This window comes from Sciurus vulgaris (genome assembly GCF_902686455.1).
Source record: "Sciurus vulgaris genome assembly, chromosome: 6".
Taxonomy (NCBI): Eukaryota; Metazoa; Chordata; class Mammalia; order Rodentia; family Sciuridae; genus Sciurus; species Sciurus vulgaris.
Genome location: NC_136466.1, coordinates 78,317,682 through 78,330,705, shown reverse-complemented (window position 1 = coordinate 78,330,705; position 13,024 = coordinate 78,317,682). Strand labels below are relative to the sequence as shown.

The 13,024-nt window shown below is 34.4% G+C and overlaps 1 protein-coding gene across 3 annotated transcripts in view; it reads right to left on the bottom strand.

Annotated features, from left to right (window-relative positions):
* FBXL17 (F-box and leucine rich repeat protein 17) overlaps positions 1–13,024 on the bottom strand; it is a 544,511-nt gene that overhangs the window by 507,522 nt on the left and 23,965 nt on the right. For all 3 annotated transcript variants that reach the window (XM_079143523.1, XM_079143522.1, XM_079143524.1), the window contains exon 4: positions 3,699–3,830. In XM_079143523.1, coding sequence (XP_078999649.1) covers positions 3,699–3,830 — 132 coding nt within the window. The remainder of the gene's footprint in view (positions 1–3,698; positions 3,831–13,024) is intronic.

Below are 13,024 nucleotides of genomic sequence, written 5' to 3'. Positions count from 1 at the left end.
ATCCTGCCTCAGAGTTAACACAGAAGTTATTTTTTAAATAAATCATAAAATACGATTGTAAATATTAAGTTGTATAGGAAATGAGAGATAATCTATCTGACCTCATCATTTTACAACCAAATAAAAAGTCAGCCAAAGAACTTCTGTCCAGAAAGTACAGAAGCAGAATCTGGTACAGGGAGAGAACAAAGCATCAAAAACAACATATTTACAGAAGTTTCTAGGTCATCAATAATCATACAACTACAATGATTTGAACGTGTCCCCCAAAGTTCATGTGTTAGAAATTTAATTTTCAATGCAATATTTTCCAGAAGTGGAGATTAAAAAGAGGTGATAAGGTCATTAGTCCTTTCCCCTCATTAATTAATTCATGTCACTATCCTGAGAGTGGGTTTGTTATCAGAATAGATTTATTACAGAAATCAGTTCCACCCCTCACTTGCCTTTGCATGCTTCTCTTTCTTCCCTGAACCCCCTATTTCCCTCCCTTCCTCTCTCTCCCTTACCCTCCAGCCTTCTGTCATGGAATGATAGACTCAACTCTAAAGCCCTCTCCAGATGATACTATGCTCTTGAACTTCCTAGCCTCCAAACTATAAGACAAATAAATTTATTCTTTATAAACTACCCAGTATCAGGTATTCTGTTACAGCTGCAGAAAATGCACTAAGATAATGCCCTTATAAATATAACAAAAATAGCTTTGTCACAAGTACTACACAGAAATGAATAAAATCTATCACTAGAAAGAAGAGACATGCATACAATATGCTAGACTCTATAGTTGAATTCCTTAAATCTATTTCTAGACTGTGAATTTTATAGCAAATTCAAAATGCACCCACATAGGTGTAAGACACTTTCTCACTCAAAAGTGACTGAAACCAAAATTTACTCTTTTGAGAGGATTCTACATGGAATTCTCAATTCTGTGCTTTACCATAATTCATATGCATCTTAAAATTTCAAATCTTCACTTTCCATGTGATAAAACTTCTCCCTCTGTCAAACACAGGATTCCCCTATTCTAAAGTTTATCCTATTTAATCAGGGTCACAAATAAGAATATTCAAATATCTTGCTACTTCATATACGATGGCAAATTTATCCTGCAGGCTTCTGGACATAACATTTCCACTGACTTGAAAAAGAAGTTTTCCCATTAAAAACACCTAAAGGACCAAAAATTTAAATGAAGCATAAACTACATAAGCATTATATTTTCAGAGTTACAGAAAGAAACAACAGCTGTGTCATTGAAATATACAAAGACAATGCTGCCATCTAAAGGCCAAGATATAATATGAAAAGATGTACTGAGTCAAAAACTGCCAAGGTATGTAAAAATCAATGAATTTGTTATTCAATTCGGCAAACTTTATACTTTAAAAAAATTATTCTATGATTACATTTAGTCTTTTTTAGATTCAATTTACTAAAAGAGTTATTTAGCAAAATAATTTGGCTAATTAGGAATATTTGTTAAAGCACAGGTCAGGTTCTAATGGTATCCTTTCAGACAGTGTTTTCTGTAAGCACCTCAATTACTTGCTAGTAAAAAATACTTCTTAAATGATAAATAACACTTGTCAAAATGAAAACTGCCATACTACTTTAAATTGTAGCTTTGCAAGTAAATTAAATACTTTATTTCATAAATTTTAAAAATACAGAGTAAAGCAGCTATGGGAATTTAGTTATCAAAAACTATTATTAGAATTTAATGTATTCTAAATTTCCCTAAGAATCTTAAATAGGAAAATTTTATTGAATTGACCTTTCCTTAGTATTTACCAAAACTACTTCAAATTTCCAATGAAATAAAAATGTATAATGAATAAAACTAAATCTAGAACTGATTTCCTTAGGATGTAACCACATATCATCTTTTAATGTGCCCTAACATCAGGGGAAAACAAATGTGAAAATAAAGGAGAACCTTTAAACATAAACATAATAAACAGCTACCTTCTTTAAGAACCGCTAGCTAAAAGTTTCTTACAGTGCCAATAAAGATACTAATCTGTATTTAAACAACAACAAAACAAATTTTAGTCAAAATCAATAAATATCCCTATTAAGGAATAGAAAAATTAAAGTTGGGATTACTATTCTTTATCTGAAGTATAAAGTAGAAATGAACAGTTTAACAATTTTAGTTTTGGTATCATCAAAACTACTAGGAATAAAAACTAGGTACCAAAAAATTCTGATCTTATGGATCAGAGTTTGTACTAAGCGATTTGAGGATGTCATTTAATCCTCAAAACTACAACTCATCAAAAGACAAATATCACAGCACCATTTACAAATAAGGCTTAAAGACCTTAAATAGTGCTCCCAGATCATAATACAAGTGAATAAATAACCATAAGTCAAAAATTCAGTCTCTCTGACCCAAAAGATTTAATTCTCCTTACGAGTCATTCAGCCTCAAATGATTACATTTATATTAAATGTAAGAAGGAGTATGAAATGTTTTTACTATATATTGTCAGGGGAAAAATATTCTATGTTGAGGAAAAACAGCATTTATTTTCAGTTTATAAGTTTTCCAAGTTTTCTAATATCTTTAATAACAGTATTATCTCACTGGAAGTGCTGATGCTTCAAGAAATCTTTCGAAATTTAAGTTTATATATGAGATCTATTTAACAAATATCAGTTTTATAAACTGACTCAAAGGGACAAGAAAAAGACCTCTATATTTTTGAGATGCATTTTGAAGACTTTATAAATATGCTATTTCACACTAGCCTGCAAGCATTTTCCATTAGACTATTTTTCAATGCTGAGAACTCTTAAGTGCCTCCCTAGTGACAATTTTTTTTGTTAATTTGTACAATATACCCATTAAATTAAAATTAAGTGGATCTGAATATTATTTAGACATATAAAGGAATGAAGTTCTCATACAGGCTACAAAATGAGCAAACACTGAAAATATCTTTGTGAAGCCAGGTACAAAGGCCACATACTGTGTGATTCTATTTATATGAAATTTCTAGAATAGGCAAATTCAGAGAAACAGAAAGTAATTAGCAGTTGCCACGCAGTAGAAGAAAGTACTGATGGGCATAGTGTTTCTTTTGGAGATAATAAAAATGTTTTAGAATTAGATGTTAGTGATGACTACACTATTTTTTGAGCATACTAAAAGCCAATGAACCATAGACTTTAAAAGGATGAATCTTGGGATATGTGAATTACATCTCAATAACATAAAATCTAAATGACTTAAGTTAAATACATTAAATGTGTCTGGACTATATGTGTATGTTCTTAAAATATAAAATTTATGTAGTTATTAATTTACTGAATCCCATTTTTCACCATACTAAGTAAAAAGTTCTACTTCACAAATGTATACTTTTCTGGGCATAAAACAAAATCTCAACTCTCTGGAGTTATTATAATTCCTAAGGGAATCAAAAGGAACTACAACCACAGACATGTTTGGCCAATAAATTTTATGTTTTCCAATTTACTGAGTTAATTCACTCTCAGAATTTAGAAAAGACATATCATGCTAAGAATCTATTCAGTTATAACCAATTTATAAAATTATCAGTCTGAGAAGATATTGCTTCTAATTATCTGCCTCTCAACTATCAAAAGAAAATACAGAAAAAAAAATTATAAATGAAGTTTAAGGAATTCAAAGGTTATAAACAAAACTGAAAACAGGTACTTACTAATTTGTTTTCCTGCATGTATATTCTTTGTAGTTTCAGACAGCCCTTAGCTATGACGATCATGCCTTCATCTGAGATCTTGTAACACTGGCCAAAATGAATATCTTTGAGTTCTCTGCATTTGGAGCCCAGCTGTAAACAAAGAAATTTGGATAAATGCTCATAAAATAACAAGGGTAACATATTTCTAGTGGGACTTTCATATAATATGTGGACATAACTATACTACAATTAAAGAATTATTTATAAATTACTTTTAAAATAAGAATGCAACCAATTAATAACTTTCAACAGGTGTAAAAAAGCTGTAATGTTTTTAACCTTCTAACCTCCTTCCCTACTTCACACTACATGTCCATCAAGGTACTTAGATTCCTTAACAGTTCAAATTCACATCATCATTTCTCGTGAGTCTTATTAGTGGGGAGCAACACAGGCCTAAATCATGGAATGGCTGTAAAGGTAAATATTATACAGCTATTAAAATTGGAATAAACATTTGATTGTGTGTGTGTACATATATATGCATATATACACATATATATGCATATATATACACACACACACATATATATGTTTTTAGAATATAATTCAATTTTATAAACAAATGTTTTGTTTTTGTTTTTGTTTTTGTTTTTGTTTTGCAGTGCCAGGGATCAAACCCAGGGAGGGCCTTATACATGCTAGATAAGCATCAGAAATATATATTCACATGTACATACACATACGCATACGAGAAAAGAAACTGAAACATACAATGTGTTGACCCTGGTTATTTTTTCATTAGTGACTGGAAATTTTTTTCTTTCTGCCTATGAATCTTCTCTAATTTTTTAAACTAACATTTTTCTAAGAAAAAAAAACTTTGAAGTTCTATTTCAAGTAATATTAGAAGGATATGCAAGTTATTTTCCTAGGGGTGGTGAGGCATAAAAATGATGTTATCTACTTTAGGCTATACTCTAACCAGTTATATATTCCTTTAAATAGGTAAACTCCATGAAGACAGGTTGGTTTGGGTCAAATAATATCTCTCTAGTGTCCAATGTTTTACACTAACTCAATACTTAATATTTGCTGAATGAATGAAAATGTTGATCAGGTTGTGCATATAAAGAAGCTTCTTTAAATTTTTTCTTCCCCAGTGATAGAGATGAAACTTGTATGCTAAGCAAGTGCTCTACCACTGAGCTACACCCCCAGCCCAAAAGGCCTCTTTAAAAGGAACAAATACAGGAAACCATGATGGTGGTCTCATATACCACCATGTCCTAGTTAATTAAGGAGTTCTAAACTGGGCCCATGGTTTTCTAAGAAAGTAGACATACATACTCTATTTCATACTATACTCTGACTTCATACTTTCCTTCACCTAATATAAGCAAAACACCAAATAGATGGGCACAGTGATACATGCCTGTGATCGAAGTGACTCAGGAGGCTGAGGCAGGAATATCACAAATTCAAAGCCAGCCTCAGAAACTTCAAAAAGCCCTGCCCCAAAAATTTTAAAAAAAGGAAGAATCTGAGTGGGAAACTTAGTAGTATAAGTATCTCTGGGTTCAATCCCCAATACCACAAAAATTAAAATTAAAAAGAAAACGTTTAGCTGCACTTGTGATTTTGTAAATAAAAATCAAAGATAATTTCATATAACACTGCTGTTGCAGATACCATGAAAAGTCATTTTTTTTATTAGTATTTATCAAGTTCATTATTACATCAGCTATTGGATCTTATTTAATTCATTAAAAGAAGCATATATATTTCTAGAACAAACATACAATAGCATATGATATAAACCAAATAAAGCTGAATCCAAAGCCAGTGCTGGGAAAAGCAGAAAATCAAAATATACTATGAAACTTTTTTTTCTTTTTTATTTTTAGTTGTAGATGGGCACAATACCTTTATTTTATTTATTTATATGTGGTACTAAGGATCAAACCCAGTGCTTCACATGTGCCAGACATGTGCTCTACTACAACCCTAGCCCCACAATGGAACTTTCAACAGGTTCACCTATATCTGGCAATGAGAGTGAGATTAGGGATAAAAAATACCAGGATTCTTAAAAGTCTGATTAAGTAATAAACCATCAGATCACTCTCCTCACCCTCCACCCATCCCACAATGAAAAAATACTAGAGTCCTCTGGGAGGAGTAAACATAGGGTTTTGAACTAGGGTATCCACACATAGCTGAGAACCGAAATACATTGCTGAAAATGCAGGGATTGTGTGTAAATTTATAATAGTGAAAATGGAGGAATTCAAAGAAATAATTCTAAATTAAAATTTCCAGAATGAAAGAATATGAACATCCAGACTGAGTTCATCCACATGTCTAGCACAAATGATGAAATAACAATGCAAATCCTAAGATTATAGAATTCTAGATTCTACAGTCTTTCAAAGAAAACCAGATTTCACACAAAGAATTTGGTTAAAAAAAAAAAAATACATCCAACTTCCTAAACAATAAAAGAAAGTGATAGCAATATCATCAAATTCTGAAGGAAAATTATTTCTAACATAGTATTCTGTACGCATGATTCAGACCATGAACTAAGTATGAAGGCAGAATTACAGATATTTATTGACATGCAAGTTCTCAAAAGATTTATCTCCCATATACTTTTTGTCACAATGCAGAGTCTATGCTTTTAACAAAACATGAGATCACAGCAAAAGACATGACATCTGGATAACAGGAGATCCAATCCAACATCAAGATGAAGAAAACCTAAGGATGCTAAAGGTAAGATACTAAGATGAACACTAAGACATATAAGAAGCCAAAACTAAAAACCTGCTTACTATCTCAGATAAATCTGCTTTAAAGAAGTAAATTTGATAAAGTATCAACATGCAGGTATACTAACGTAAATGGAAAGAACTTTGAGCTCTGTTAGTGTTAAAGAACATAAACACTAAGTAACTAAAGTTGAGGAAAAAAGGTTTATTAATATCAATGAAAACGAAATGCTATGGAGGGGGAAAAAGGTAGGTACACAATTTAAAATGTGAATATGGAATACTTATTTAACAAAAATTACAGTAGAACTATGTTGAAAGGATGAGAGGATAATAGAAAGATATATAAGTAAGCCAAATCTTTGTCTTCCATGGCAAGAAATCACCTACCTAGCCAAAGTATGTTAATTATAAAAATGCAGACAAACCTGGTAGGGGGAAATATTTTCTTCTCCTGGAAGAAATCCAATTAAGTCTAATTCCGAGTCTCTCCACTGATTAGTTTGTGTTTAATAAAGGAGAGACATTATGCTCATCACTATAATTCTTCCTCTTAGGAACTCTCTGTCCATAGGGAATGTCATCTTTACTTTCTAATTGGGGCCTCTGTGGTGGTCTGGCCTAGTCAATTACTAAGTCAGTTGGCCAAACTCCAGGGTCAAGTTTAACAAGCCCATTTAGCTCTAGTGCTAAGCAACATACTTCACCTTAAGAGTTTCTTAGTCATAAAGTTAGTATATTATCATCTATCACTATTTCTCTGTCATATTTCTCAATCCAGTCAGATCCAGCATTAGTAAAGGGCAGACCCCTTGAGATTTCAACATTTAATATACCAGCAAGGAACACTGAAAAAGAAAGCTAGAATCTTTACCTAAGGAATGGCTGAGGTTTTTGGTGAAGTTTTAGGCATCACTTTGTACTCAAATTGGTAGAACGTCAGATTTAGAGTATACATCAATCACACTATATCAGAGAGGGAAAGAGATTTAAGATAATTTCATGATATGCTGACACTTGACAAATGGCTATGGTGACTTTATCTACTAGGAAATGACTTTTCATAGAGGTAAGGGTCATGTGGGTAATCATACAAAGAAAAAAACCATGTAGGTTGACTACTGCAGACATTATCAACACATGAGCTCTTGCTAGTAATTGAAGAACTCAGAAGACAAGCTATTCTGATTCATTAATATTGAGTATAAATATCATTTTATCTGACTGCAGAAACTATAAAGTTCTAGTTTAGACAACATCAATAGACCAAATAGGCAAGTCCCATGTGTACTAATTACCATAACCTCACCCATAAAAATACTCTAAAGTTCCAGACAATTCAAGCACGTAAAGTCAATCATTATACCCAATGTATCTTCCAATTTTGCTGATATTCTTCAAATCTCATCTATCCAAGACCCACTTGATAAATGGTTATGGTGGCTTTATAAAAATACTCAGGGGGCATCAACCAAGCCCTAATAAGAGTATCAAGCTTTGCATGCCCTGAATGCAACATCATTAGTAAAAACAGCATACAATTCTACTAAATACAGAATTCTTCATTCAGGAAGAATGCTAGAGATATAGGAGCTCGGATCCTGCCAAAGGGAAAGATCTTGATAAGAACCCTGGGATCCAAATGAGACACCAAAAAGCTGGTAGCCCCGGAATAAAGAAACATGCCCTAGAGTAAGGTCTATTCTAGACCATCCAAGTTAGAGATATTTGGGAAACACCTTGGGCTTTCCACACACCCACTAATAAAAAGCACAAAATAGAGTGAAAAACACAAAGATGATGATCTAGTAATTGCAATGCCTGTTTTAAAAAAAATTGATTTCTGCTCACTAGTCTGGTTGTGTGAAGCCTTTAAGTCATTACTATGTCCCAAAAAATAAAAAGCCAAATAAACTGAAAACTCATCAAAGAAATGAAGACACAGTAAACCACTGTCCCCAAAATTAGAAAGACAGGTAGACACAGAATCACAACTAACTAGAACAGAAACCTACTAGCAAAAACAGTAGGAACCAAGAACTGGAATAGGAAAATCTGATACTGTAACTGAAAAAGTGTTCGAGGTTCTGCACAGACAAGTCTGAGAGTTAAAAAATCCCAGGGGATCCAGAAATTGGAGGGCCTCCACACATTGATGAGCTCTAACTATAGGAGCTCTAAAAAGACCTCACAGAGAACATCAGAGAAAAATCACTTCATGGCAATGGAAGAGGAAAAGTAACCACTTTGAAATCTACCAGAACATTCTGTTCCTAATAAGATTTGCCCTCAGAAGGGGTATTTTACCAGAGTCTAATGTGCTTGAGTTTTGTCACAGTCCAACCTTCCCTGAGAATAGAAATACCCAAAACTTTGGCTCCTCTAACCATCCTATCCCACAACTAAGTTGAAAAAATTCAAAGCACCAGTAAAGTTAACGGTTAAATCCTGATAACAAGACTAACGTAACACTTCTCCCTACCTCCATACTTTACCACCACTTTATTAAAGGCCCATTTATAGAAGCTCCATTTCCCAGTACATCACATTTCAAGGAAAAATTGTAAGGTATACTAAAAGGCAAAAAAATATAGTTTAAAGAGACTGGAAAACTGTCAAAACCAGGATCAGACATGGCAGGAATGTTGGAATCATTAGACCAAGAATTTTTAAAAATTAAAATTAATATACTAAGAACTTTGATGGAAGGAGTAGATAACAAACAAGAACAGATGTATAAGCCAACCCATTTTGGTTATTTTTTGCTTTCACAATGGTGCCGAAACCCTGGAATGGAGTTTTTGGAGGTTCTTTTTACCCTCCCCTTTCTAACAAACCTCCCTTTCCCCATCTCCTTTGACTTTTCACCCAACAGTTATATAAATGGCTGATGAGACCTGGGAAGTAACCATACCCATCTGGCACTCCTATGGTTCTCTGAGGTCCAGGAAGCTCCCAACCATGGCTTGTGCAGCTGTTGTTGAATTCCCAGACTGACTGTTCCTCCCCTACTCCTTCAATGAGTCCTCCGGATCAGAGGTCACTTTTTGCCATTTTGTTTCCACTTGCAACACCAGCCACCTCATTCTTCAGAGAGGTAAGACCCTCCCACCTTGCCTCGCAGAGGCACCCCACCCTCACCTTTTGATTCATCCAGGCCCCAGGAGTCCTCTATCATTGATTGTAGAAGAGGACCCTCTCATTCTCCAGTGGAACTCTGTCCAGTGATGGAAGACAGACATGAAGGGATACCTTGACCTCGACCACCACCACAGTCGAACTTCTCCAACATGTGGCGGGTAGCAGTTCTTCCCACAGGACTCCCCCTCGAGGTTGTCTCATTAAATTATGACTTCAAAAGCAAATGCCCAGATCTGGCCTCAATATAAATTAAACAACCTAAGTCAATGACCCAAAAAACCAGTCAGTCCCACAAGACTCCCCCTTAGGTTGTTTCATGAAAAATCTCAAATTGGGACCTTTGACCCAAAAATTCTCCCAGATTTGGACAATTTGGGTTCCCTATCTCAAGCTTTCTTTTTCCTTCTCCCAAAGCCCTCATTGTGCCAGTCCTGCTCTGCTCCACAGCTAGGTCTTACTGATTCACAACTCTCTTCTTCATTCACTACCCAAAAAATAGGAAATAAACACCCTCCTTATAGACCCCAGGGTCCCTCTACTCCCTCATCCCACCCTCCCAAACCCCAAGTCCCCGCTTCATCTCCCTCTTTGCCATCACCTCATCTTAAACTATCTAAAACTCTTCCAATAAAACATACATTCCCTCTCTGGGAGGTGGCAGAGGCTCAAGGGATGATCTAAGTTCATGTTCCCCCTTTCTATGACAGATATGTCCCAAATTGAGGACAGATTAGACTCATTTTCTGAAAATGAGCTACTACTGAGGCTATAACCAAATATATGAATGACCCTAGACCTCAGTACTCCTGCCAGTACTCTTCTTGTCACTGTCCAATTCTGCACCTGATATCCATAAAAAACTTACACAGTTAGAAAACGGTCCCAAGACTTCTGAGCAGCAACTTTTAGATACTGCTTTAAAAGTCTTTAACAAGTGGGAAGAAGAGACAAAGAAACAGAAAGAAAAGTATCTCCAAGTTCAATTTCAACTCTCTCAGCCATCCATGAACTAAAAAAGCCCCTGCTGCTCATGGCCCCACCACACCCTCTAATACATCTCCCGGGGCCTGTTTCCAATGTGGACAGATAGGACATTGGGCAAAGGCTTGCCCTAACTGAAGGCCCCCCCACGAATCCCTGTTCTAACTGTGGACAAGGGGGACACTGGAAGAAGGACTGTCCTCAGGGAAGAACACCCCTCTCCTCATTACAATCCACTTCCCAAGTTTCATACACTAAACTACTGGACTAAGGGGGCCCAAACTTCACTGCCTCCATGACCAAAGGAAATATCCCGATTATGGAAGTCTCCAAATTAAAAGCCTCCATCATCATTCCTCCTTTAAGATCTACTATCTTTTTTTTTTTTTTTTTACATTCCAGTCTGAATCTGATCTCTGCCTCCTTTTAATTATTCCTTACTCGCTGGGACTGACCACAGTTTGGGGTTACCCCAACACTGCTAAACACTATCCCCCTATTCAAATCTTTTTAGTCGAAAAGACCCCACTCAAATCTGGCCTTATTACCAACTGGGTAATAAAAATGGTTAAAATGACCTAGGCATGAGGTGTAACTCAAATTGCAGATTCCCTTCACTTCTGTCAGCTATCACCCTTGCATTAAAATGTAAATTGTGGAGGCCTGGCCAACTTACAGGACTTCTGACCAGAGGTGGGGGTAAAGTGCCCTTTTAAATCCAAGCCACTGTCTTCTTTACCTTGAGAATCTTAACCTAAGTATTTCAGAGCTCTTACTTTTTCAATATCTGAACTCACTCTAAGTCAAAAGTAAACTTTGATAAAGATGTTCTGCATGCTCCTATACTAATTATGGCCATGTTTTTCTCTAGAACTCTTGTTTTTTTAAATTCTATATTTTTGAGCTCATGGTTTTATGGTGAATTCACATTTGATTCTGCACTCCTAAAAGAATATATCTTTCTGATAAGTCTTATTGCATCTAATTATAGAGATATTTTCCACTGCTTTTGTTCAGGGATCAAATTTTTCAAGGGTTAGCTCTCAATCTCACAGAGGCTTTAATAAACATCTATAGCACTGCAGTAGAGATCTACCTACAAAAAGCTACCAGGTCTTTGTTTCTTGTTTGTTTTGTGTATGTGTGCACACCTGTTTATTCTGTTGTCATGTCTACATGTGCTTGTGTCCATGTATCATCAATATGGTATCAAAATTGGCACATAATCAAATTAAAATTTAAATAAAAAATGAATCCAAATACCATTAGTTCACATGAGTTAAAATTACTAACTCAAGTATTTCTAGGTGGTCAGACAATTAATAGAATGCTAATTTCAACATTATGTCTAGAATGTAATACCCATTGTTTCTAAGATTTTTCTAGGCTTTTTCTTCAACAAGGAAGAGATGGCTAATGCTGTTCACTCCACTTGTCTGATATCTTATTAGTGTTAAAAATAAGTAGCTTAAAAATGAATGGGACTAATCTTCAAAACTGTGTTTGTTAGAGACATCTGATTAATTTACAAAGTTAAAGTGCTAATAGCTATATTCCAGTTGATTAAAAAAATCTTACTTATAAAGTATAAAAATTGTTATCTCTAACTTCTCCAGAAGCTATGCAAACGAGAGTACAGTGAAATATTTAAAGTTTTGAGCTAAAAGAAAAAACACCAACCTAGAATTCTTTAATATGTGAAGTTATCTTTCAGAAGCAAAGGAGAAAGAAAAACGTTCTCACACACACACAAAAAAAATTTGAGGGAATTTGCTGCCAGTAGATTTGTTTTAGAAGAAATAAAAAGTCAGGCTGGGGCTGTAGCTCAGCAGTGGAGCACTTGATCACTTGTGTGAGGCACTGGGTTCGATCCTCAGCACCACATAAAAAAGTAAAGATATTGTGTCTATCTACAACTAAAAAAATTTTTTTTAAATAAATAAAAGTCTTTTAGATACAAGGAATATTACAGAAACTTGGATCTACATAAAGAAAAGGCATTAGAGAAAGAATAATGAAGGCAAAATAAAAACTTTATTTTTTTATTCTGGCTAAGCTAACAAGTAAAACTTTGCTCAGAATAATAGTAACAATATATTTGATAACATATACTTATGTACCTATCTATATGTTTTGTGTGTAAGCAAAATGAATGACAACAAGGATACAAAGGACAGGAAGGAGCAATTAGAAATATGTTGCTATCGTTAAGGTATTTGTACCACCGTGAAATAGTATACAGTGTTATCTGAAAGTAGCCTTGGATTAGTTACAAACAGATATTGTGAATTCTAGAATAACTACTTAAATTTTTTTTTGAAAAAAGAAATATGGCTGATCTGCTTAGAAAAGAGAGGAAATGGATTCATATAAAATGCTCAATTAAAATCACAAAAGGCAGGGAAAGTATGTAAGACAAAGAAGCAAAGATCAAGGGCTACTAATAGA